This window comes from Mesocricetus auratus, unplaced genomic scaffold (genome assembly GCF_017639785.1).
Source record: "Mesocricetus auratus isolate SY011 unplaced genomic scaffold, BCM_Maur_2.0 Super-Scaffold_6730, whole genome shotgun sequence".
Lineage (NCBI taxonomy): Eukaryota > Metazoa > Chordata > Mammalia > Rodentia > Cricetidae > Mesocricetus > Mesocricetus auratus.
In genome coordinates, this window is record NW_024429184.1 from 115,420,293 (window position 1) to 115,446,808 (window position 26,516).

The 26,516-nt window shown below is 43.4% G+C and overlaps 1 protein-coding gene across 1 annotated transcript in view; it reads right to left on the minus strand.

Moving 5' to 3' along the window:
* The window catches only part of Arhgap26 (Rho GTPase activating protein 26), a 381,582-nt gene that overhangs the window by 100,869 nt on the left and 254,197 nt on the right, over nt 1–26,516 (minus strand). Inside the window, 1 exon segment of the mRNA XM_021226648.2 lies at nt 6,582–6,741. Within this exon segment, the coding sequence (XP_021082307.1) occupies nt 6,582–6,741 (160 nt within the window).

A 26,516-nucleotide genomic window follows, 5' to 3' on the forward strand; every position in this document is an offset into this window, starting at 1 on the left:
GAGAATCGAAGCTTTGCTATCGTTGTGGTAAAGGTTATCATAGGGCTAGCGAATGCAGGTCAGTCCGGGATGTAAAAGGGAGGCTTCTGCCCCCTATTGAAGAATCCAAGGTACCCCAATCAAAAAACGGGTCACGGGGCCCATGGTCCCAGGGCCCTCAGAAATATGGGAACCAATTTCAGAAAAGCAATCAAGAGGAAGTAGAGGTTTCCGAGGAACCTCCGGAATGGACTTGCGTGCCGCCTCCGACTTCTTACTCATGCCCCAAATGAATGTTCAACCGGTCCCAGTCCATTCCCCTGGACCTTTGCCCCCTGCCACCATTGGGCTTATTCTGGGCCGTGGCTCCTTAACTTTACAGGGACTCATTATATATCCTGGGATTGTTGACCCGTATCATAAAGAGGAGATTCAAGTTCTCTGTTCTAGCCCTCGGGGTGTATTTTCTATAAAGCAGGGAGATAGAATTGCACAACTGGTGTTGCTGCCCTCCCTCGGGGATGGAGAAACCTACACTTTACAAAAAAGGGCTATGGGATCTTCTGGAAGTGATTCAGCCTATCTGGCTATACCCCTAAATGAGAGACCTACAATAAAATTGTTAATTAATGGAAAAGAATTTGAAGGGATAATGGATTCGGGAGCAGACAAAAGCATTATTTCACTCCATTGGTGGCCGAAGTCTTGGCCCACTGTTGTTTCATCTCATTCTCTACAAGGTCTTGGATACCAGTCCTCTCCTGCCATCAGTGCCTCAGCCTTAACCTGGCGGGATGCTGAAGGCAAACAGGGATGTTTTACCCCCTATGTGTTGCCACTCCCTGTAAATTTATGGGGACGAGATGTGTTACAAGCCATGGGCATGACCCTAACTAATGAATACTCCCCCAGGCATCAGCCATTATGGCAAAGATGGGGTATACAAATGGTAGAGGCTTGGGTAGGCAAGAACAAGGCAGAATAAAACCCATTACACAACACGGAAATCGGGGTAGAAAAGGACTGGGTTTTATTTAGGGGCCGTTGAGGCTTCACGACCCATACCATGGAAAACAGAGGAGCCGTTATGGGTCTCTCAATGGCCTCTATCCTCTGAAAAATTAGAGGCTGTCACAAGATTAGTGCAAGAACAGGAACGGCTGGGGCATCTAGAGCCTTCTACCTCCCCATGGAATACACCAATTTTTGTTATTAAGAAGAAATCTGGGAAGTGGAGATTACTCCATGACCTGCGGGCCATTAACAATCAGATGCATCTTTTTGGCCCTGTTCAAAGAGGCCTTCCTTTGCTTTCTGCACTTCCTCAAGATTGGAAGCTTATTATTATAGATATTAAGGATTGTTTCTTCTCTATTCCACTTTACCCACGGGATAGACCAAGGTTTGCCTTCACTATCCCTTCTCTTAATCATATGGAACCAGACAAGAGATTTCAGTGGAAGGTACTGCCGCAAGGCATGGCCAATAGCCCAACAATATGTCAGCTGTATGTGCAGGAGGCTTTGGAGCCAATTAGGAAGCAATTTACATCTTTAATCGTTATCCATTATATGGACGATATTCTTATTTGTCACAAAGAGTTAGATGTTTTACAAAAGGCTTTTCCCATGCTGGTGGCTGAATTAAAACAGTGGGGATTAGAGATTGCCTCAGAAAAGGTTCAAATTGCAGATACAGGGCTCTTTTTGGGCTCAAAGATTACTCCCAAAAATATAGTTCCTCAGAAAATAGAAATTCGCAAAGACCACTTACAAACATTAAATGATTTTCAGAAACTTCTGGGAGATATAAATTGGTTGAGGCCCTTTTTAAAAATTCCATCTGCTGATCTAAAACCCCTCTTCGATCTCCTGGAGGGTGAGCCTCATATCTCCTCACCCAGAAAATTTACCCCTGCCGCCCACCGAGCCTTACAGATGGTGGAAGAGGCCTTACAGGAAGCACAATTACAACGAATTGAGGAGTCACTACCTTTTAATCTGTGTGTTTTTAAGACAGCTCAATTGCCAACTGCAGTCCTGTGGCAACATGGACCATTACTTTGGATTCATCCAAATGCTTCCCCTGCTAAGATTATTGACTGGTACCCTGATGCTGTTGCACAGCTCGCGCTTCGCGGAATAAAAGCAGCTGTTACACATTTTGGCAGGGATCCTGATTCCTTGATTGTGCCTTATACTGCTGCACAAGTTCAGACCTTGGCAGCCACATCTAGTGATTGGGCAGTTTTAGTTACTTCCTTTTCAGGACAAATTGATAATCATTTTCCAAAGCATCCAATTTTACAGTTTGCCCTAAACCAGGCTATAGTGTTTCCACAAGTGACAGCTAAAGACCCACTCCCAGATGGGACTGTGGTGTACACTGATGGATCAAAAACTGGTATGGGAGCTTATGTGGTCAAGGATAGGGTTATATCTAAACAATATAATGAAACTTCACCTCAAGTTGTAGAATGTCTGATAGTACTGGAGGTTCTTGAGGCTTTTCCAGGACCCCTCAATATTGTATCAGATTCCTCTTATGTGGTTAATGCAGTTAATCTCCTTGAGATAGCTGGAATAATAAGATCCTCCAGCAGAGTTGCTAACATCTTTCAGAAGATACAAGCTGCCTTGTTAAATAGGAGATTTCCTGTTTTCATTACCCATGTCCGAGCACATTCTGGACTCCCAGGTCCCATGTCCTTAGGGAATGACTTAGCGGACAAGGCTACAAAGCTGGTGGCCGCTGCCTTGTCTACCCATGCACAAGCAGCAAAAGAATTCCATAAGCGCTTTCATGTGACGGCTGAGACCTTGCGCCGTCGTTTTGCTCTATCCAGGAAAGAGGCTAGGGAAATTGTTACTCAATGCCAGAATTGCTGCGAATTCTTACCTACTCCCCACATGGGAATAAACCCACGTGGCATTAGACCATTGCAGATGTGGCAGATGGATGTTACTCATATTCCCTCTTTTGGAAGGCTTCAATATGTTCATGTTTCTGTTGACACCTGTTCTGGCGTAATGTTTGCCACACCCCTAACAGGGGAAAAGGCCTCATATGTGATTCAACATTGCCTTGAGGCCTGGAGTGCTTGGGGAAAACCCAGAATTTTAAAAACAGACAATGGACCAGCATATACCTCTCAAAAATTCCGACAGTTTTGTCGGCAAATGGATGTTACCCATCTAACTGGCCTACCTTATAACCCTCAAGGACAGGGCATTGTGGAACGTGCCCATCGTACACTCAAATCATATCTGATTAAACAAAAGGGGAGTATTGAGGATGTTCTACCCTCGGTACCAAGAGTTGCTGTATCCATGGCACTTTTTACCCTTAATTTCTTGAACTGTGATGCCCAAGGCCACACTGCGGCTGATCGCCACAGTTTAGAGCCTGATAGGCCAAAAGAAATGGTAAAATGGAAAGATGTCTTGACTGATCTCTGGAAAGGCCCGGATCCTATTCTTATAAGATCCAGGGGAGCTGTGTGTGTTTTTCCACAGGAGGAAGAAAACCCCCTGTGGATCCCTGAAAGACTCACTCGAAGAGCTCCTTCACAACTCCAGAATAAGAAGGATGGAGGCCAAGTGGGTGATGAAGACTCTCCTACTCGGGATGATGGTTCCTAGTATGATGGGAGAGTTACGGTGGGCCATCATGTCTACCTTCCCCCTACCGATGCCAGTGATGCAGAATGCCCAGGTGTTCCCTAGATTTTTCACAAATAATAGAGAGTTGGGGCTTGCCTTTTTGCCTTTAGATCCTCAGATACAGAGTTTTCAGGATGAGAGAACCTTGTCATTAGTAGGAAGCTTGTGCTTTACTGTGATTTCTTCATTAAAGGATAATTTTATTCATATGGATCCAGAAAGATCTAATGCTAATCCTTTTGAATTAATGGAAGCTGTACTGATCTTTCTCCTATGATAGTGAGAAGGGACAGATTACTTTTGATTGGAAAGGGGCATTAGGCAACAGTCTGAGTGAGGGACAGAGCTCTGGATCATCTGATTGGTCCTCCTCCAATGTTAAGTATACCCCTTTTAAGAGAACTAATTATTCAGCTGCCCTTTATTTGGGTTGTGAGTAATGATACCTTAGGTAAGAATCAGAAAGAAATAAATTGTTCTGCTTAGAATTGTTTTTATGCATTATGCTGGGATGCTATTAAGCACCCTTTTGCTTTGGTAATGCGCATGCCTCGATTTATTCCAGCTCCTGTTGAGACGCCAAGTAATTTGAGTTTGTTTAGGGAAAAGCGAGATTTTTGGGATCTCTGCTATTATTGTGGGCCTGATAGCCACCGCCGCGGTTACTGCTTCGGTTACCGCCTCGGCCCTTGCACTTTCTGCCACTGTGCAGACAACTCAAACCATTAATGAACTATAGGCCACTGTGACCATGGTCCTAGATAAACAGGCCACTGCCAATTCTCAGATACAAGGAGGCCTGATGTTGGTAAACCAACAGATTAATTTGGTTCAGGAACAATTGGATATATTGTGGCAGATGGCCAAATTGGGATGTGAACAAAGTTGCCTGGCCTTTGTGTCACTTAGTACAATATGAGAATTTTACAAGAGCAGCTAACCTGTCAAAAGCTCTGTCTCAACATTTATTACAGAATTGGACTTTTGAGTTTGAGCAGACACTCCGTGAGTTGAGAATGGCGATCCTGCAAGTGAATTCGACGCATCTGGATCTTTCTCTGATGGAAGACCTCTCCCCCTGGATTTCATCTGCATTTTCTTATTTTAAGGAATGGGTGGGGGTAGGATCATTTAGCCTAGTTCTCTGCTGTGGAATAGTGTTGATGCTTTGGATGGTGTGTACGCTCAGAGCCCAAACAAAAGGAGAAAGTGGTGGTGGCACAAGCACTTGCTGCCTTAGAACACGGAGCATCCCCTGACATTTGGTTAACCATGTTAAAGCAATAGGTCGCTGGCCTCCCAGCTCTTGCACCCCACGAGGCTAGTCTCATTGCACGGGATAGAGTGGGTAGGCTTCAGCAGCCCAAGGAGTTGCAAGGCTAAGCACTGCACAGGAGAGGTCTGCGGTATAACGACTTTCTCCTGGGAGATAAGTCATCTTGCATGAAGGTTCTATGTCATGATCTCCTTCCCCCAGAAAAAAGACATCGGACTGGTCAGGACTTCCTCTGGGGATAAGACCCTGGAGAGGAGCTTTGTACATGTTCCGAATTTGCACATGGGGATTTGACCTCTATCTCCACTCCAAAGTTGTGGGTGTCCTATTGCTTCAAAAATAAATGAATAGGGGGAGATGTGAGGAGCCGCCCTCGCTATCGCTATTGCCGTTAGAAGATGGCGCTGACATCTACTGTCAGTTGGAGTTAACTGTCGCTAGTAAGATGGCGCTGACTATCTGCTGTCAGTTGGAGTTAACCGTTTAAGCTGTGCCTCTCCCGTGGCGTCATCTGGGGTGATGTGCAAACCACCAATCCCGGCTCTACACGTCTCACTCGGAGCTCCTAGGCTTATATAAGGGGCTGGGTTTCTTAGCTTGGGGTCTCCCTCTAAGAAGCTGATCATCTATCTCTCAAGATGCATTAAAGCTTTACTGCAGAAGGATCCGAGTGTTCTGCGTCGTTCTTGCTGGCGAGACGGTAGCGCGGGACAGAAAGGTATATGAGATAGAGGAGAGAGAGGTATGCAAGTGTGTGATGGGGGAGAGAGAGGGGGAGAGAAAAACACACAGAGAGAGAGATGGGGGGAGAGAGAGAGCATCTACCTTTCTGTTTGCTGGCCTCTCTCTTACAAAGCCATCAATATTTAATCATGGGCCTCGTCTGAATGCCAACATCAGAGGTCAGAAAAGCATTACTTTCCTTTAGGGTTGTGGCCACTGGAGGCTTCCCATGCTCTAGTAGATGATACCACACCCACGTGACTGGACTCAATGGGGTTTTAAAGGTGGGGCATGAGGGTATTAGGTGGATATACATGCGGAGTCCAGGGAGAGTTAGTAAGGAAAAACATTGCATACCTGTATATAATTTTTTAATATTAAGTTTCTTAATTTTTAAGAAAAAATGCATAAAATAATGATGGCCAAGATATTGCAGTCCTTTCAAAGCAAAGATCACAGACATATAAGCACAAATAAATGCATGTGCATGAACACATGGATGCAGTTATCTACGACAAACATGTAATAGGTATGTAATAAAAATACTTAGCCATACCTAATAGCAACAAACCCCTAAATTTCTAAGATAATCAAGTAAAAAGTAAGAGGGTTTTTCTAAAATGTAGCTAATAATAGCGTCACTTCTCTGGACTTTTGAAGAGACAACAGCTACAGAGTGCTCAGCACAATTCCTAGCACAGAACAAGAGCTCAGTGCTCTCCTGCCCAAACCCACACCTCTACTGCCACCATGACAGCCACTGCCAGTACTCACGTTTATCACCACCGCGTGCAGGACAGCCTGCAACCTTTCCGTCATCTCACGTCAAGAGCCTTCAGCAAGGCAAACCTAATCAGCTGGGAAGGTCATTTCCAGTGCAGTCCCCACCTGCACAGCTAAACAACTCAGTTCTTTACTGCAAGGGCCCAGTTATGTGTTACCTTTTCATGGTTCTCTATTAAGATCTCAATGACAATATTCTGAAACTTGATGTCCATGATGGCTGCCACTGTCTCTTCCTGAGGCCGCAGCAAGGTGGGTCCAAACACCACGCCAAGGTTTGCCACAGTCATCAAATTCTGCTTGTGGTTGTTGGCGACACTGGAAAGAGGGAAAAGAACAAGTTAGAGAAGCTATGCACATAGAGATGGTTGGCCTCTATGGGTGCTTCAGCCTTCCTACCTGAATCTATAGTAAGCAGGACCCTGGGCATCCTTGGATGCCATGAGTCAAAGAGCAACTTTTCTCTTTTATCTTCAACTATAGAGTTCACAGGTCTGCATTAGGTATTCACTTCAGAATATAATTTCCATTTGCCTAAAACAACGAGCCAACCAACCAATCAACTAGTCAATGCCATCAGTCAGATGACGAGCTTTGGCTCACCTGAGTCACTACTACCTAAGTCCAGGTAACTGTCTACTCTCTGTCTGCTGCCTCAACCCTGGAGGGTTTTCCCTCTGCATGGTCTCCAATGGTGATCAAGAAGCCTCTGGTTTTAATTCATTTGCAAACAAAAGCACAAAGTAGACATTTTTCATAAGGAAAAGAACTGGTATCTAAACCATGACAGGGAATTCGGTATTAAAGGTCCATTTGATTAAGCATGCGGATCACAGCTAGTGAGATGTAGCATGGACAGAAAAGTGCACTACTGTATATCCATGTGCTTATATTGCACTAACACTCGCGTTTTAAAGAGGACGTGAGGTCAGCAGGTGTCAGGTCAGAGCAGTCTGCTAAACACACATGCATATTCAGGTAAACAACTATTCAAACTAAGTACAACTGAACTCTATGCCCAACCTATAAACTCAATGGTTCCTAGGCAGTCCCTTGAATAAAAACTTAGGAATGACTTACTGGCAATAAACCAGTGCATGCCATCCAGCTGTTAGAAAATACTAGCAGCTTCCTTAATCACTCACCTGCTGGAAGAAGGAAGCTATTCATTACTAACTCAGACCTAGAGAGAAATATGGGTAGAGACAGTTTCCATAGACCAACCTTCCCAGCGATTAATGCTGTGTATACTTAATATCTTTCAAATAACTCCATCAATGCCTGCTGTTTCTCTCGTAGACTTCCATTATGTAGCAAGAGAATAGATCCACCTACCTTAAACGCCTGTTTTTAAACTGAGTACTGAAATCCTACTTCAACCAATTTTATAATGATGTACGCTTTCCTTCAAGTTTTTGAGGCTGAGATATCAAGTTAATTTCTTTCTCTGGAAGAGACCAGGTGTGTTTAGGGGTATGGGACTCTAACTGTGGTGATGTGCAGTGAGAAAGAGGATTTGCTTCTTGACTGCAGGCAGCACTCAGAGAGGAAGCACTGCCACAGAAGCCTGGTCTGTTTCAGGCCCATACAAAGACATTTTATTAGCATGCTGCTAGCCCTACCCCAGTCCCCTGAGGTGTCTTTTTCATTCGGCCAAGAACTACACCACACTGTCCATGTGAAAGAGTTAATGGCGATGGTCAAATGGGGACATGGCAAAGAAAGCCCTAGGCCCATCAGCCAAGCTCACACTCTCTCAGACTGCTTCTCCATCATCACTTGGCCCGTCAAGTCATGAATGAGAAAAGAATTCAGGCTGACACTTCTACCAAGTGAGTTAAGTTACAAGACTTATTCCTGTTAGTACAAAGTCCCTTGGGAAAATGAGACCAGCAAGTTATTTATGCCTGAAAACACTTTCAAAGTGCAAGCCAATATAAAACATGAGTTGGGATCATGATCTTTTCCTACCAGCAGGCCTTCCAGCTCTCTCCCTGACTACAGAAAAAGCCTCCATGCCAGCCCCCCTACCTACCACCTGTGTCCAGCTTTCCCAGATTGCTACCATCGTTGAAATGTGGAAGCCTACTCTGATATTCCTCCTCTGCTGGAGGACATTCTCATATCCCTGCTGGTCCCAGAGAGACCACAAAGTCACAGCTCTGCAGAATTTGGCAATTCTCATGTTTAATTGTTCTGACACTGAAAGCAGATGGTTGGTCCCTTTTATTTTGCCTAGCTCCCTGGGGCTGAAGACATAGTACAAACAAGGCCTTGGATACACTAGGCAAGTGCTCTTTTGGGCAATACCTGAAGTTGGATACTTGCATAAGAAGCACACCTTCCCCGTACGTCATTTCTAAGTGCCTGCTACTTCCCAGCTGTGTGTCACTTGACAAGCAACTTCTTTCATCAAACATCATCTTTTTGAAAAGGAATAATAAGGTGGGTAGGGCACCACTTCATGGCATGTGGCGGAGACTGAATGTGATCGTGCATGGGAAGCGTAATGATGGGAATGCTTTACTCTCTACTCTCCAGCCTCCTCTTCGGCTCCCATACTTTTCCTCTTGTTCATTTCACTTCCTGGTATACAAAGTTCCTAGTATTTCTGTGCTTGACAAACTTTCTCTGTAAAGCTCAGCTCACATGGCACCCTTGCTTTCTGCACCTGCCTTGGTCTCTTCCTAGCTCTCTACCCCAGATTCAAGCAGACAAGTTAGCCTGCCTCTGAGGTCCTCCTCACTCAGTGGTGATGCTTCCATCACTATAATGCATAGAGTCTGAGGCACTGAATTTCACAAAGCCAGGGATGAAACTTAAAGCATGATGGGAACTTCTTAGTAGATGTAAAACAGCTAAAAATTTTTGTAATTATTATCAACAATTTGGGTATAGTACCTGAATTATCCAGACCTCCTTTTTCAAAGTCTCAAGCTGTGTTCCTCTTCTTAGATTTAATTAATGAGTAATAATTACTCTGATTTGCAGGCCCCGAGGCTCAAAGGCATTTGGGAAAAACAGTACAGTAATTCTGGACTGGCATCTCTGAATATAAATAGGCTTGAGGCTACTCAACAAATTCATTTCCCATTTAATGATCCATTTTATTCTGAAACTTAGAACACATTGATCTAAGTCTTGAGAAACTTTTCAGCGACAAGCTTGTACCTTCTCATTGCTACCATTATATCTGGGCACTGCAGAAATAAATTGTTCTGTCACATGATTATTTAGGCTCACTACTTGCTACAGCTTTGTTCATTACTCCAGAGTGAATTATTAATGACTTGAGATCTTTGTGTATTTCAGAGATAAAGGCCTAGACCTAAGTCTCTGCTGGCACCAGCCATGAATTATAGCTTGATGGATTTACAGATGTGTGGGAAGCAGGCTGGCACGGTGCTGGGAAGCTGGTCCAGCAGGAGCCACGGGACTCATTCATTAGTAAGATCCATAAAACACTGAGTCTGCCTTCTGTTCTGTTAATTGTACTGCCTGGGCTCTTCCTCAAACAGTTCAGAATGTCATGTTGAGTCTTGTCTTAAAATCCCTACACATGCTTCTTGTGTGTTGAACTCTGCACTGACACATGCCTTTCAGACCCTGGTGTCCATATGGACCCTCAGCAGAGTAGCCTTCCACAAACATTGCATGTAGAGTTGCCTTTCTGAAAGCTTGCCTCCAAGGATGCAGAAGAAGAGGCCCACCTGTGTTGGTAGGGAAGGAAGCCCTGTTCCTTCTGAGACCCCGCAGTTGGGCTGTAAACACTGAGAGCCAGTGCACCTCCTAAGGCATATGGCATAGGGAAGTTGCTGGGGAACTATACCCATGCTCCATGCAACTGGATTACAATTAGCAAGCGAAGAACACATTTCAGTGAGAAAAGGGGAACGGTATATGAACTCTTGTCATCTTTATTTCAAGGGAAAGTAGCTAGACAGTCTAGATCTGGTATCCTTTGGAAGAGAGAAAGGGGGAAATCATTTCCAGACAAAGACTGATTGTAATAGGGAGAGCATCACAAGGGGCTAAACAGTAGTCAACCCCTTTAGGGACTATTAAGAAAGGGCCTCAGACTGCATTGGAATCACATCTGCTTTCTTTGAGTTGAAATGAGAATCAGGGCTCTCTAAGTGCTGAGTTCTTTCTAACCACAGACTTCCACAAGGGCCTCCAGGTACCTGTGAGCCTACAACATGGTTTGCAACCTGGTTGTCTTTGAGGGCTGGAGCTCTGTATTAAGGAAAAAGTCAAAGCTGGGCCCAGTTCTACAGGACACAATGTGGTGTCAGGTTTGTGAGGTCAACTCAACATAGATCCCACGGCTGTAACAAGGTTGTAGTAACAGCATACAACCCAGTGTTAACTAACATTATACTCCAGCGCAACTCACTTTTGCACTAAGAACTGCAATTTGGAAAACATCGTCCGTCACCATAGGAACACTGTGTGCAAATGTGACCCGATTTCTACATACATAAGACTAAGGGAGATGGTCACCCAGTTGGAGTCAGAGAAAGAGCCAGCTGGATGATAGGCAAGTCATGTGGTCTCCTTATACAGGAAACAGGAACAAAGACACTTACCTTATAGCACTGGAAGGGCGATAGAGGATGGCTAACTAGTCCACCTCCTGGCATGACGTATCAGCCTAATCAATGACAGTTTAAAGCCATACTACAGGAATGTTTAGTAGCTGCTTCAGTCTAGGGTGAGGAGAAGTACCTATCTCACTGTGTTAAAAAACAACAACAACCAAAACTATAGCAAATTGAACCACACTTATTTTCCTTCATTTCTTCAGCACCATATCTGGCACCACAGGCTGAGAGACTCAGCCAAAGCAAACCCAGGAAGCTCATTTTGCTTCAGGACACCAACAGCTTCATGCCCCAACCTCGTGAGCAAGCTCTCCACTCTCCCCTAAGCAGCGAAAGCTCACTGCCCTGTGAAGCCAGCTCTGGGTAGCACATGCCCACCACAGCCACAGCAAGCCTGCTCCTTTAAACTACATGTCCTGATCCATCCGCGGGGCATTTCCACACTAATGTTCCCTTTCACAAGTGTTACTTGACTAAGAGCTGGATGGTGACCTTGAAGTGCCTCCTGCAAGGGCTGCACACAGGCCTGAAAGTAAGAGCGTGGGTGGGACATCAACCAGCAGTAAACATCACCTTAGTCACTAACACCTTCTAGGGGAAGCCCCAAGGCTGGGCTGAGGATTCACTAGAAATGAGGCTGTTATTTTGTGGTTAACCAGCTAAGTGTTAAGTTTCCAGGGCTGTTAATCTGGTTGCTTTCACCAATCCCTAAGTGTGCGGTTGCTTAGATACCACTTGGACTTTCTGAGGTAGGACCGGTATGGAGGATGCTGAGGGACTCTGCTAAGAAAGCCCACCAGAGTCATAAATACAGCTTTTCTGTGCTGTCCCCCAAAGAGAGACTAATATAATCATCTCTGCATGGTCCCCGTGGTCACATTCATTCCTGGGGATGGTTATCTAACAAATGGTCAGACTCCCAGCTTTGAATAATTAATGGAGTATTATTTCTGAAGGGTATTTTTTGTGGTCTCACTACCCTAAGGAGAAGCCTTTCAGGCAGACATTCTGTTTGCCACTGTTACACAGTTGAGGAAACGGGGCACTAAGAAGTGAAGATGCCCACCTGTGCTCATACAGCCAGGATGGAACTAAGTCAAGAGACTTGTGCCCTTCGCCATGACAAACGGCAAGAGGTACTCTTCTTCCTCAGACACCCCATAAAAATGAATGTACAAGGAAGTTGCAGAGCCACCAGGGAGAAGCAGTGGCTCATGGCAGAGGGATGAAAGGAGAAAGGCGGCTCCTTCGTCCATGACGTAGCCTGCTGAACTGATAGAGGAGGACAGGAAATGAACACATGACTACCTCTGAAAGTCTGAAAGCAGGACTGGATTAAACTGCTTCTTCCCACTTCCTGCCATGAAATATAGCTGTCTAGTACTTAGCAAACTGATGAACTGACCCCAGAATATGACAGAACAGTATTTATAGCTGGCTGGCAAAGCTGCTTTCTAATGGTGGAAGAATGAAACTGTCAGAATAATTAAAAGAAGGAAGGGCACTGGCAAATGGTTTCTATAGGTCCATAAGATAAAATGCCAGCTTCGAGGTGGCAGCACAAGCTATGCTGCTTTCCTCCGAGATCTTTCAAGGCTCTCTGAGTGACCAGCAACTTGTCCCTGCTTCTGATGGCCTGAATGACCATGTTCCAGAAGGGGACAATAACTGCTGAGCTGTCCATACTGGACAGAATGACTTGTATCAACTTTGGCCCACTTACAGAGACACACTTGGTCCTAAACATTCTTTAGAGAAATGGAGGAGTGCTGTGGCGGAAACAGACACTCGAGCCTCTGTGTACCCAGCGTGCAGCCTTAGCAGAGGTGTCCTGAGGACCAAGAACAGAGCCAGCTCCGTGTCTGCTCAGCTCACCTGGACGTCAGTCTTTAAGATTCACCAAGGTCCCTGGACTATTTTAAACTTCAAGGTGAAAAGTGTTAGCAGGCAAGTGTGGTAGCTTCTCAAAAGTCATGCATAAAAATGTCACCTGACCCAGCAATTCTACTTCTGGGCATATACACAAAAGAGCTACAAGCAGGGTCTTGAGGAAGTGTCTGCACACCCACCCGCTGTGTTCACAACTGTTAAAACACAAAAAATACTCGGGTCCCTATGGGTGGATGGGCAGTTCAGCAAGATGTGATCTACACCCGAAGTGGAATGCTACACAGCCTTTGAAAAATGCAGTTCTGGAAACACAACAGGGACGGAGGGCCCCGAGGATATTAGGTGAAACAAGCAGGTTACAAAGGGTGAGTGCTGTCCGATTAGCTTACAGGAGTACTCAGAAGCCAGACTGAAGAACCGTGAGCAACACAGGATAGCAGAAGACGGAAGGCAGCCACTATTCCTAGGTTCAGAGTTTCAGCTCTGCAAGATAAAAAGCTTGTGATGGCTGTATACTCTAAATGTATTTAATACCACTTGACTGTAGTCTTAAAATGGCAAGTGTGGTAAAATTCACGTTATACTTATTTTGTGATAATATAAGCTGTCGATTAAGATGAAGGAGAAAAGGATTTTCTGGGAACCTTTGTGGAGTCCTATGAATCAGTGACTTCTCAGGACCTTTCCTACCAAGTTTACCTTTGCCTTTGATCTCTGGTCTTCCTATCCTTCTAATTGTGATCCTGGATGCCTTGGGAGTTCTACAGCCCTCTTTACCTGACTCTCTCCTAGACCACTTCCTCAGAGGGGTCTTTCTGGCCATCTACAGTAGGCCAGGTCTTGCACTAAACTCCTAGCTCCCTAGTTATTCTTTGTCAGCAATACTGAACAATGTGTTAGCATTCACGCAAGTGGTTATGTATGTTTCTCCCACTTGCTAAGGTTCCAAGAGTACACGGATGGCAGGAACCTCCCTCCAGCCACCCCAGGCCATAGCTTGTTGAGGGTGAAGGAAGAAACAGCATGTGGATGCTATGGAGGCTACCATCTTGACAATGCACAGAGGATCAGAGGCACCAAATTGCTGCTTGAAACTTTCATGTGACCTACCAGGGTCTCAGACCTTTGGTCATGCCAGAGGCAGTGAAGAGGCAGTCACGGCAGATCCCCTGGAAGCCACGGCACATAAAAAGCCAGGTATCACTGCTGGCCACACGAGTCTTCAAGGTAGAAGGCCATAAAATATTTACAGGATATAATAATCATTATTGCATGAATTACCTAGTGTGCATTATATAATACTGCATAATGCCCAAATTATTATGCTGGTCTCCTTCCAAAACATTTGTCATGGCTTCTAAGATAGGATATCCTATGTTAATTTTTTTCATTTTGTCAGTTTCTCTAAACCCTGTCTATTCTGCCTGCCTTTAATTATTACCATGAATGCCATCAATAACTAACAGTAGCATTAGCCAAATATTTCTGGGAAGCAGGCGTTAAGTACTTCATCATTTACCTCTTTTGATCTTTAATTACTATCCAATATTGTTCAGCACAAGAAAGTTAAAACTGACAAATTCAGAAATCTGTCCAAATTATATACTGAGTAAGTGGTAGACATGGAATTTGAAGCCAGGAAATCTGCAGTCTGTTCTGACTGTAGAGCTACTGATCCTCCAGGCTCCAGTGGAGATGCTGGTGTACGTGTGTGGTACAGACCTCACTGGCTTCTCTTCCTTTCTTCACAGCCTGTGTTTAAAAAGGTCACGTGGCAAACAGAAACTGGATTGTGTAGTCCTGTCTGGAACTTGTTAAAAGTAATCAAGGCCATTCGCTCACTTATCGTCAATAATAGTGTGGCACATCACTTAAGTTTCTCCATTGGGAAAACAATACTCTGTGCCATGGGGATTACTGACTCCCATGGAATGGGCTTGGCTCACTCAGGATAAGAACTGCAACTGTTGCTGACAGCTGTAAGTCAGGCACAGCCTTTAGAGTCCCCAAACTGGTCATCCTGAATATTACTTATTTCTCTCATTTCTTTCTTGTACAAAGAAAGTACATTGTTTAGATCTAAGGATCTAGATCTAAGCGGTTACCATAATTACCTTTCTCGAGAAGGCTTCAGCCAAAGTAGCTACATTCTTAGGCCCAGTCTGCAGGCCTAATAGGACTGCAGTGTTTGGGTAGAAGAAAAACACAGAGGAGCTGACCCAGGGACATCTTCTCTCTGGAAAACTACTTAGCTATTCCAAGTCATGTAACAATTGATTCTAAGGCCCAATGTAATTAACTCTTGCAAAAGAAGTACTTTATTATTTATACAATGCTTTCACATTCATTATCACACTATTAAAAATTAGTTCTCAGACTTAGAGAGAAATGCTAGAAGGAAAATGAAGGAGGAACACTAGCTGTCAGTGTGACACTTTCCTAAGTGATGGGGCTCACTGCTTTAGACCACTCGTGTCCAAACTGGCAGGCCAAGGACTGAGCTGCCCTGATTGAGCAGAGAAGGCTCAGTGCCTCTCCTACTCTTCCATTATCAAATAATTTCCAATGTCTGCTATGTGCCAGGGACTGCTTTGAGCACTTTGGATACTGCAATGAACAAACCAGACCTCTTCCCCCTTGCCCCTGGTTCCTCACCTTCGAGAAATTTTCATTCTGTATGGTAAAGCAGATAATACGTTAAGCATTTAGTCCTGTGGAAAGAGAACATGCTGGGAAAGGGGACAGGGAATACTGGGGACATGTTGCATCTTTAAAAGGTGATCTTGGAAAAAAATTAAAAAAATAAAAGGTGATCTTGGAATGGATAGAAGGAGGCATGCAATACCAAGGCAGAGGAAGTAAAGAGATTGGTCTTGTGGACACCTGGGAAGTCACAGGCAGAGCAAACAGTGGGAGTGACCGCATTATGGTCAAAAGGTGAATGGCATGCTGGCAACACAAAATGAACTCCAGGACACCTGGAGCAGAGGGGAAGGCGGCAAAAGTCAGACAGACAAATGGACCTGGGGGACAGCAAATCATGGAGGGCTTTACAGGCCACTGTGAGGGCTTTGCTCTTTACTGCATGAGATGAAAACAATTAGAAAATTCTCATCAGATGGGAAACCTAATATCAGCAGTGCCTCTCCAGTCTCAGAAAAGCCTCAGCTACTAAGACTGCAATGCTCAAATTCCATGGGTCTCTCATCTTCCAGAGAGACAGACAGACAGAGAGAGATAGAGGAGGCTTTACAAATGGCCATCAAATCCAGTAGAGAATCATGACATACAAAACTCCATGCAGCACTGCTTGTATTGCATCTGAGAGTGCCAGGCCCCGTTCTGTGACCTCAGCAGGTGTCTGCATTTGCTGTCATTTGATCCAGTCACTATGTGGAAGGACTCCACTTCTGGAAGTTCACTGGGGGGATGAATTAACCTAAACTGGCAGTGTGGTGAAAACAGAGAGTGGAGATATGGGGGAAAGGTGCCTCTAAGTCCTGGTCACCAGGAACAGGACCAATAGTAAAACATGTCAAGGAAACACTTGTAGAATCTATTGAACTTAATCAATGCAATCATCTTTAATTACTTGAATGGAAAAGCAGTCTTCTGAAGGCAGCCCCTTATCACTCATCATAGTTTACAAATAAATGAACAGGGACAAATTCTAAATCAAAGAAGTCAGCTGAAGGCCCAACACTTTGAGCTTCTTCTCTCCCATCCACATCCCCTCTTCAGGGAATGAAAACCACCCTTTTGGAAGGATGACCAAGTCCAAATCTATTTGTGGGACTCTGTGTGTGAGTGAAACGCTAGCACACTGATAGCAAGGGAAAACACTTTTATGCAGGCACTCATCCCAGGGGAACAGAACTCATTAAAGAAGACAACATAATTTCCACAGCCTAGAGCCATCAGAAAAGGTGAATGGGTTACACCTCACATGCACCACCACCACCATCCCACTGCTCAACCTCTGCAGCAGTATCTCCCAGTCCTTTGGTCCACTCAACTGTCAAGGGTTTTGAATCTGAATTCAAATTCACATCCAAGGGAAAAATGGCTTCTCTCATTTATTCAGACATACAGAAAATAACTGGAAAAAAGTTTTAAAATCCAGAATCAACAACCAGGAAGTGAAGATTGAAGATGAGAAAATGGACCTGTCTTTGGGCAGAGAACAGCAGGTAGTGTCTCATAGAGGGAAGCTCAGATCTAGAACTCTGTTCCAACAGTCAGGTTCTTAGCAAGTGTCATTCTCAAAGCCCAAACCAAACTGAGTGCTTTCAAAGGGAAAGTCGACGTGTTTAAATACAAAACACTAAAACTAAAAGGTTCTCAATGGTACAACCATCAAAACCGGACACCTTGCTGTTGTTATCTTGCTTTGACTGCTCAGCAGGTGTGGTAATTGAAGCAAGCCACACTGATGGCAGCCGAGATGAAGAAGAGAAGTGTAATACAGGTCACAGCATGCCAAGACACAGCATGTCAAGACACGGCATGTCAAGACACAGCATGTCAAGACATGGCATGTCAAGAGCAGCATGTCAAGGCACAGCATGTCAAGAACACACTTTTTCTAGGAGGAAATCTTCAATGGCCTGCTTCAATAGACCAATCTATAATGTGTCAATCCACAGAGCTGAAAAAATATGGACCCCATGGCCTGACCCCCATCTAGCATTCTAACTTATGCCATACCACCAAGAAATGACACAGGACCAAAACTGGTGCGGAAGACCAACTTTGGTAGAACAGAAGGACAGACTTCTACAGAGAGGAGATGAGAGTGTTGCACTCAAGTACAAAGGGCAAGGGGTAGAAACGCACAACCTGGAAAAGAACAAGGAATCATGCCACAGTAATGAGTTGGATCTCCAGCAATGAACATCAGTGAAGCCGTCCTCTGATCTCTTTATAATGAACTCTCACCAGTTACACTCCAGACCAGTTCCATAGGAATTCTGAAGCCAGTGTCAACAACTGCTGAATAGAAGTGGAAGCCTGGGAATCTTTGTCACCCCTGTGGTTTCCCACACAATGATGAGAACACCCTGTGGCTTCCGGTGGGTCCCATTTCCCATATCTGTGGCCTCAACACATTTAGAAAGCAGCTCCTCCCAAAACATGTTACTGACAGATCCCACTGCTCAGACTTGCTCACAGAAAGGACCTTCAGTCACTTCTATACCATGAGAAAGTAGCTCTAGAAATCTGTTGTATGAAACCATAGTCACTTGGGCTATGTTAAAAGCTAAGTAATCATTGAAAAGGGTAGAATACAAAGCAAACAAAACAAGGTAGCAAATCTCTGGGAACATAAATACTTGTATACAGTTTTCTCCAGAAAAAAAAATCTATGGAAACAGAATTTATTAATGAAAAGTAATAAAGACTACTAATACATACTGACAATATGTATTAGAAAACTTACATCTAGCTATATTCCCAGATACAATATTTTAGAGTAGCTGTTTCTCTAAATATTTTTTTGTGTACTAAAATAGGGTCTTCTTATTTTCAAAGTCGTTCTATGTAGTGGTTAATTTTGCATTTATTTGATTAGTAATGACAATGACCCTTTCCAAATGCTCCATGATGCAGGACTTTCCTCAAAATGAAAAGGACTTCTTAAAGGCTACACATATAACAATTAGCAAAGGTAACCAAAAGTAATGATAGATAATAAGATTTATTGTGTAAGGCTGTATTTTAATTCTACATTATGAAAAACAGCTTTAAAACTGCTAAGTATTTCAGTCTTTCAATCCATATATCCTTAATATAATTTAATACACATGTTAAAAACTGGATGTTTCAGATCTCTGCATCTGATGCTGGGGTAGGGTGACATTCCTTGCTTTGGTGTGAAGCATGGAACACCCTGAGGTCTACTCACAACCACACATGAGGCCAAACAGGAAAGAAAGAGAAATACCGCTAATTTCTCAATTAACTGCTTTAGAAGCTCCATGATATCAAGAACCACGTCAGTCTTATTTGTCATTAGGAGGTAGCACAAAGAGCTTGAAGGGACATGAGATTCAAAATTTGAGCTCTCATGGTTTCAAAAGTATCCCAGCAGGCTGGACTGAGTACAATGGCGTGTGGGAAGTATTACACACCCCTGTGGTTGCTACAGAGGCCCACACTACTTCCCTGGTACGTGGGCTCACTGAAAGGTCAAGGTGAAGATGGGAAGTGATGGGAATTCAGAAAATAGTAAGTGCTTTATGAGATGAGATGGTAATGAGAAGAGAAAGATGATGAAGGTTTGAGAGTTTGGTAGGAGAGGCACTCAGGGACAAGAGGCGAGGCAAGAAACCAGGCTTCTGTGTTGGTACCATAAGCTGTGCAGTGAGAGTGCCTCCCTGCCCGTGGCGCACGCACACAGAGAACCAGGCCATGCTAAGCTCCGCGGCCATACGGGTCCCACAGAAAGGCGGGGGTGGCAGAAGGCAGCTCTGCCACAGCAGTTTCGTTGGAATTGTCATTCTGAACTGGGAAGGAAAAGGAAAGCCCTGTGTTAAGAACTCATTCTGGAAAAGAGTCAGAAAGGACACCATTTTCCATATGCTTGGGGACCAACTCTGAAGTTCTTGGGTGAAAGTAAATTTCTGTAAGCAATTGACACTTCTAGGAAGTTGTCCTAGGAGAGGCACGTGCTTTTGAAATTGCCAGTGAAGCAGACTGGAGTATCAGGAGGCAGGCCCCAGCCTGGGAGGCAGGAGTGGAGAGCGCAGGTGGGATGGAGGTTCAGAGTGGGGAAGAGCAGGCTCCCTGGATGCGTTCTCCATGAGCGATGGAGTAGGCGTCAGGCTCATCCACACCCCCACCCTGCTATCCCACAAACAGAACCACAGCAGCCACTGATCTGCATATAACCACTGCAACATAAAAATGGAAGGGACTACTGTGAGAGTGTGTACAGGAAGTCTCTGCCACTCTGTTAGTTCCAGTTTCCAGAATCTAGCTTCTTATCATTACTACAACACACACACACACACACACACACACACACACACACACATTCAGGCATGCATGCACAGACACACACGAAGGTGTTACCATGGCAGATGTGCTCCCTCCTCAGGAAGGGAGCAATCCAAACTACTGTGAAAATAAATGCTTTTATGCTGTGTGCCAGATCCTCTCCCACTTCTCTCCCCATTTTTTAAAGTTAAATTCTGTGCAGAAGGTGCAGCAGAAATTGAAATGTAGGCTTTTCCATTAAGCAATGACAAGCACTTCGGTAATCTAGTTTTCAGACAGAAGAGTGTAGGAAGCAACCTTTCAAAGCAATGCTGTGTATTATGGGTTGGGGGAAATGTAAAGAAGTAAAAGTAAAGGGTGAAGTAATAAAAAAAGCCACTCCCTGAAGAACTTGATCTCTGACAGGAGTCAAAGCAATGTGTGGCCAAATGCTAAGGAAAAGAGGGAACAACCAGTAATGGTGAAACGAACAGACTCGGGCCCCAGTCCTTGAGGGCTTATCTCCAGTGACTCAAGCCCTTCCATTCAGCCTCACTCTAAAGGTTTCACAGCACTTTATGACTGTATATCATGGGGCTGAGAAATCAACCTCCTACTATAGAAATGAAGGACTGTGTGAAGATCCAGGGGAGACTTGGCACAGAATCGTGTCCCTGAGGAGGGATAGAAATGGTTGACATGAAGTCACACATCTACATCAAGAGATCAGTTGGGATTGAACATCAAACAGTATACAGAAACAGTGCAAACCGAGAGGATGCTCGAGGACCAGGGCAATATCCCGCACCACCCTCATCTGTCAATCTGTGCTTCCTCTCTTCAATATGCGTTCTCACTCCCCATCTCTGCGCTCACAGTCCACAAGTGAGAGCTCCTGGTATACACATTCCACTCCCAGGGATGGCTCCCAACCGACGGATTACTTCAGATCCGTGTTTACATCCAAAAGATATAGACATGAGTATCCAGTCACAAACAGGGAATGGGCTTGGGAAAATCAAGTCCAGGCCAGAGTTGTAGGCATTTCATTTCCTGTCTACAAAGCCAGAAAAATCCCAAGGGCATAGCCAAGCAGCAAGTATTTTGGTTTTATGACTAAAACCTAAAAGTGAAAGAAAAGAAAGAAAGAAGAGAAAGCTGGAGGGCAGGAACTAACTCCTCAAACTCATGTCATTGGATATGATTAAGCCTGAAGTGAGAGACAGGAATAAGTGCAAGGAATGATGACCAGCTGTAAATGCTAAATCTGAGGGGTTAGCAGCCTAAAATCACATCACAGCAAAGAAACAGAAAGAGAAGAGAGCTTTGTATTGCTCAACATGCTTACATGACCAGGGCGCTAAGGACAAGGCAAATGATACGATACCCACTCACTACTTACCAATACACTGAAGGCCACAAGGGTTTGGCTCCCACGAGTTAAGTTATTCTTGTGGATTTTCCCTTTGTCTATCATGTTATTCAGCTTCTTAGGGTGTACATTTGTATGGATGTGGGCTCTTTTCTCTTTATAGAGGTGTCTATGACTATGGTCTCTAATGTTCTATATCTCTGAACTCCAGAAAATCCATAGCCATTCTCTTAAAAAATTACTGCTGTTCTTTATAATTTGTGCCCACCAGGAGTCCACTGCATTTAGACACCTGTTCCACCAGATACACTATCATAAGGTGCTATGAAACCCCGAGAATGACACTGGAGAGGTGCCCTCATGGGACTGTGGGGCTCTAGTTTCTGTTTTTTTCAAGCTATAACCATTTGCTCCTACTTGTATTCCTGCCATGATGAGTCATCTTCTGCTGCCTCACCAAAGGTCAAGCTGATGATCTTGACCTTTGAACATCACATACTTTTCTTTGTAAGTAGCCTGCTTCAGGCATGAAAAAAATTACTTAATACAACTAATTCTTTTCACAGTCTATTGTCTCAACCAGATAGTAGACCACATCTGGAACTTATCCTGAGCTTTGATTATTTTGTGGTGCTGTGAATGGAGCCTGGGGGTCCATGCATGCTACACAAGTGGTCTATCACTAAGCAAAGACCCCACCCATCTTTTCCAACATTTTCCATTGTATTACTTCTTTGTTCTACACTGTGGAAATTTTCTAGCACCTATCTTCATGTCCTTCCTCTGATTTGTTTTTGATATTTTATTTCAGATTTTTAAACTTCAATGGTCATTCCTATTTCTATGTCCACTACAAGCATCCTACAAATCTTCCCATTCTTTTGGTTTTAATCTCCTTTACAATTTTAGTTATTTTAAACAATTAGTTTTTGGTATCTTTTAAATTGTTTTCTCTTATTGTCTTACTATATGAAGTTCTGGGGATTTAATATTCCTACCCATTGCTTCCACCAACTCTAGCAGATAATAGATTACTTGTTTGTTTATAATATGGACTTTATCTTCAAAATCACTTTATAGTTGTAAAAATTATAGGTTATGCAAGCTGAGTGTCTAGTCTACAACTACTTAAGGGGTATCACTGCCAGGATAAATTTGAATGTGTTTGTCCATTCTTTGTAGGTCCCTGGCTGAGCTTGGAAAATAAACTTCTCATGTTATACTTGTGGTAAGATTTGCCTTAGTCTGTGCTTTAAATGTTAAGGAAGCCTGTTAAGATTTCTTGACTAGGAGGGTATAGCAGTTCAAACTCCTTTTATCCTCTAGTAGTCTGCTGGTCTCTCTCCCATTATTGCATGATCTGGGAACCTTGCTGCTGCTTTGCTATCATGTCTTCAAGCTAATGCTAAGGTTGCAAGGGGTTGTTGTTTCTTTTTAAATAAAATGATTCAATAATATAGATCAAAACTATTTGAGTTTTTGAGAATAGGCGACTTATAGTCAATTAAACTTCAATATTAATTACAGGTATGGCTTGGTTTTAAGCCAAGTATGAACTTATCAAGAATGAATCAATATGGATTGAGCAGCGAATGTTGCTGGGATGGAAGGACCACTTTTCTTTGTGGACCTTGTTAAGTTCTCCATGCCCCGAGTGGGTGATCCCACACCCATGTACATATGGACAGTATTAACTGAACTCACTCAGTTAAAAATAAATAATTATAAAAGGACAGGAATTTGAGAAGGAGATGGAATGGGAGGTGTATCCTGTGGAAGGTGGAGGAGGGAACAAAGGGTATATGTGGCCAAGATGCATTGTACACATGCATGGAAATTTCAAAGAATAAATATAATACCTTTTATAAAGCAAAACAGTTGTAAAATATTAACAGTTCTAAAGTTGTCTGTTGGTATGATTAAAATAACAGATTAGAAACTATATATTTGAAAGCAAGGAACATTAAATACACACACACACAAACATACACACACATCTCAGTTATTCTACTCAGGTCAAAAGGACAAAAATGAGTGTCCTAATTCCTGACACTATAAATGATGACAAAAAATATCAAGCATAGTTCAAGAGAAAGGAGAACTAAAGAGGGCTCCAAAATGAGGATTCTAAGCTTTTGAACTCCATTCTATTTAGAATCTCAAGTAGGGCTAGTTTCAAAAGAAAAAAATAGAAATCTGAATTTGAATTCTTTTGTTGGTTTTGTCTTTTGTTTTAGAAGACAGGGTCTCATATAGCATAGGTTGGTCTCAAATTCATTATGTAAGTGAGGATAACCTTGACCTCCTGATTCTCCTGCTTCCACTACCAAGTACTGGAATAACCGGTGTAAATTGTCATACCTGACTGCATTATATGTTTTTAAAACTTGGAATTCTACACAAAAACTTAAAATTAAAAAATCTCTAAGTTTTTAATAATTCATTCAAAATACATTTATTCAATCAAATTGAACATATTAAAGGAACTAGATTCACAAATATTAGATTTTTGGGTAGATGACAAAGAAGTGACTTTCAAGTTAGTTCTACTATGATAGAATCTCTCCATTAATCAGGAATAGGCATGAATATTTCTGTAGACTCAGTTAAATGTGTTGTAATATGCCAACAGGGACTGTCTTCTGGCTTGCTAGGCATTCTTTATGAGGTGGCTGAAATGAGCACAGTGTAAAGCTCTTTGTGGTTTCCTTCTTTACTTTCTTACTACCTAGGATCGCAGTTTGCCAAGTGCTGGTCCACAGACCCCTGGGAGAGAGATGAGACCTTAGCAGGGGTTGTACAAGTTTCAAAAACAATAGCTAAAATGATGGTGCGTCAGCATTAACTGAGGTAGAGCATAGCACTGGGCAATGGATACTTCAGTTGCACACTCAAAGCTTTAAAACTAAAGTTAAAGGAGGCTAGTTTTACTTAGAAAGTTCCTTAATAAAACAGCAAATGATTGATTTTATTAAGCTTTGATTTGACAATGCTTCTTAAAGTGGCATGCAATTATAAGATCATAGTTAGTTTAACCCTAAGACTTCCCACTGCACACCTTTAGACCGTGGTTAACTGACCATTGGAAACGGAAGAGCTAGAAAGGAGGCTGGTGGGCAGGTTTCCCAGTGTGACACAGATTGAGTGGGGGGGGCTCAAAAAGGACATTTATTCAGTTGTCTTCTGCTAAGTCAGATATTAAGAATTGTCTCTTAAATAATGAAGATGAATGCATAGATTAAATCCTTGAAGAGTTTTTCAGTCTTCATTTCTAACCCAGTAAATATCTCATTTAAATAAATCACAACATTGGTTATTTTAGGTGCTATGACCAAAATGCTTCAGAATACTGGCTAAGAGCACAGTGCCTCAGGCAATGCTTCCACTGGAAGTGAAGAAAATGGTTTAAATTCGTTTGAAACAACGAGGTTTGTACACCAACTACCAATATATTAAGTGCCACCGGGCTGAACATTTCAAAACTGGCTCATTCATCTTACATGATTCTTTTTCTCAGCACCCTCACATAAGGATTTCAATGGTCTGACACAATTCCACTTCTAGAATGAAGGCCAAGAGACATGCCTTGTCCTCCAGAGATAGCATTTGTTCCACTACTGAGATTGTATTTGTCTTCGTTGTTGTTCATGTGAACTTTAACTATTCTGGGAGGCCTTTTCCTTGAGATTAATGACCACTATGACCAATATTTTAAGATTACAATTTGATTCAAATCCTCAGGTTTTATTTATAATACTCCATAATATCTCAATTTGGTCTATTTTACTATTCTGCTACTATCCAATATATGACATCAATTTGTGTATCCCTAAAACACAGACAGTACATCCCTATGCACCAACTGTGACAGGTCCTGGGAATGAAAAGGGTAAGCCCTAGATATTCCTATAAACTCACAGTGGTTATGAGAGCATGCATGGGTCATGTGCAAACCTGAACTAGACCAAATACCAGCATGGAGAGGGGAAACAGGCATGAAAAGCCGCCTTTAGACAAGGAGTAACTGGCAATTCTTAGCTGCTGGGAGAGGGTAGCTCTGTCTTCTCTAAAAAGAGCCCTTGATAGGTGGCCCTTAATAAGACATCCAGGCTCTGGTGGAAGGCCAGAATATCTGAGTGGTACAAATTGGCCTTGATGGGAAAAAAAGAAACAATAGAACTCATGGTGGGAAATTCTCAAAGAATACAAACTTCTTAAAGAGTGTGCCCAAACAGTAGCTAGTCCCATAACTCACTTATGGTACATAAAACACACATAAGAGCAACAGGAACCAGAAAAAGGCATAAAGAAAAGGAAACACGAAGCTGTGAAAGGCAGTTAATGTGAGAAGCACACTAAACACGGGACTCTGAACTAGGGACTGGAGAAGGGTTTCTCAAGGGACTGTGACATCATCAGCTTCCACAGAAAGCTTGTTAGGAATGCCACATCTTGGTCTCTCGAACCCCTTAAAGATCCTGCTGGCTCCTAAATTTCCATAGAACCGCAGAGGTTTATCACATGGAGGAGGGAGGAGTTATCATCTATGGCTCAGAGGAGACAGAAGCCTGGAAGTCACAGAGAGGTCAGCAATCCTGAGGGAGTCAGAGCAAGGTGATCTGAACGCAAGGCAAAGGCTAAATTTGGTCATGAGGAGCCACAAGGATTAGGAGGCAGCTCTAGTCCCCTGAACTCCACCAGGTGTCTTCTCCTTATGCTAAGGTACTTTCAAAGCAAGCAGGACACTTAGGCAGGCATGCTTTACAGTTGCCGAACGGCAGATTCCCTTAGTTCCCATGCGAGCAGCACCAGCTCTGGTTTCTCAGTGTGACACAGGATAGGTTGAAGCACCTCAGTCTGGCCATGGAGGAGAAGACACACTGAGGTCCCGAAGCCCACACTGCCAGGCAAACCCAAGCAGTAAAGAGGCAGTGACTGCACTCTGTACGCTGCACACATCTTGAAGCACATGGTACCTAAGGCCCTTGATAGCAAACGCCAATGACCCTTCTGAATACCTTCTCTGTGCTTGAGAAACGTACGAGAACATGACCCAGCTTGTACCATTCAGCAGACGGCACTGAAGCAGCTGTCCAAATCATACAATGTCAGTAAATACAGAGGATGTGGAGTCCAAAACTCTAATGTGGCTCCAGGCATTCATGGTTGTCTGCCCATAGGAAAAGCCAGTCATGCTAGGCAACCCCTGGCATACAGACTTAAATGAGCTATGAGGTAACAGGAACCCC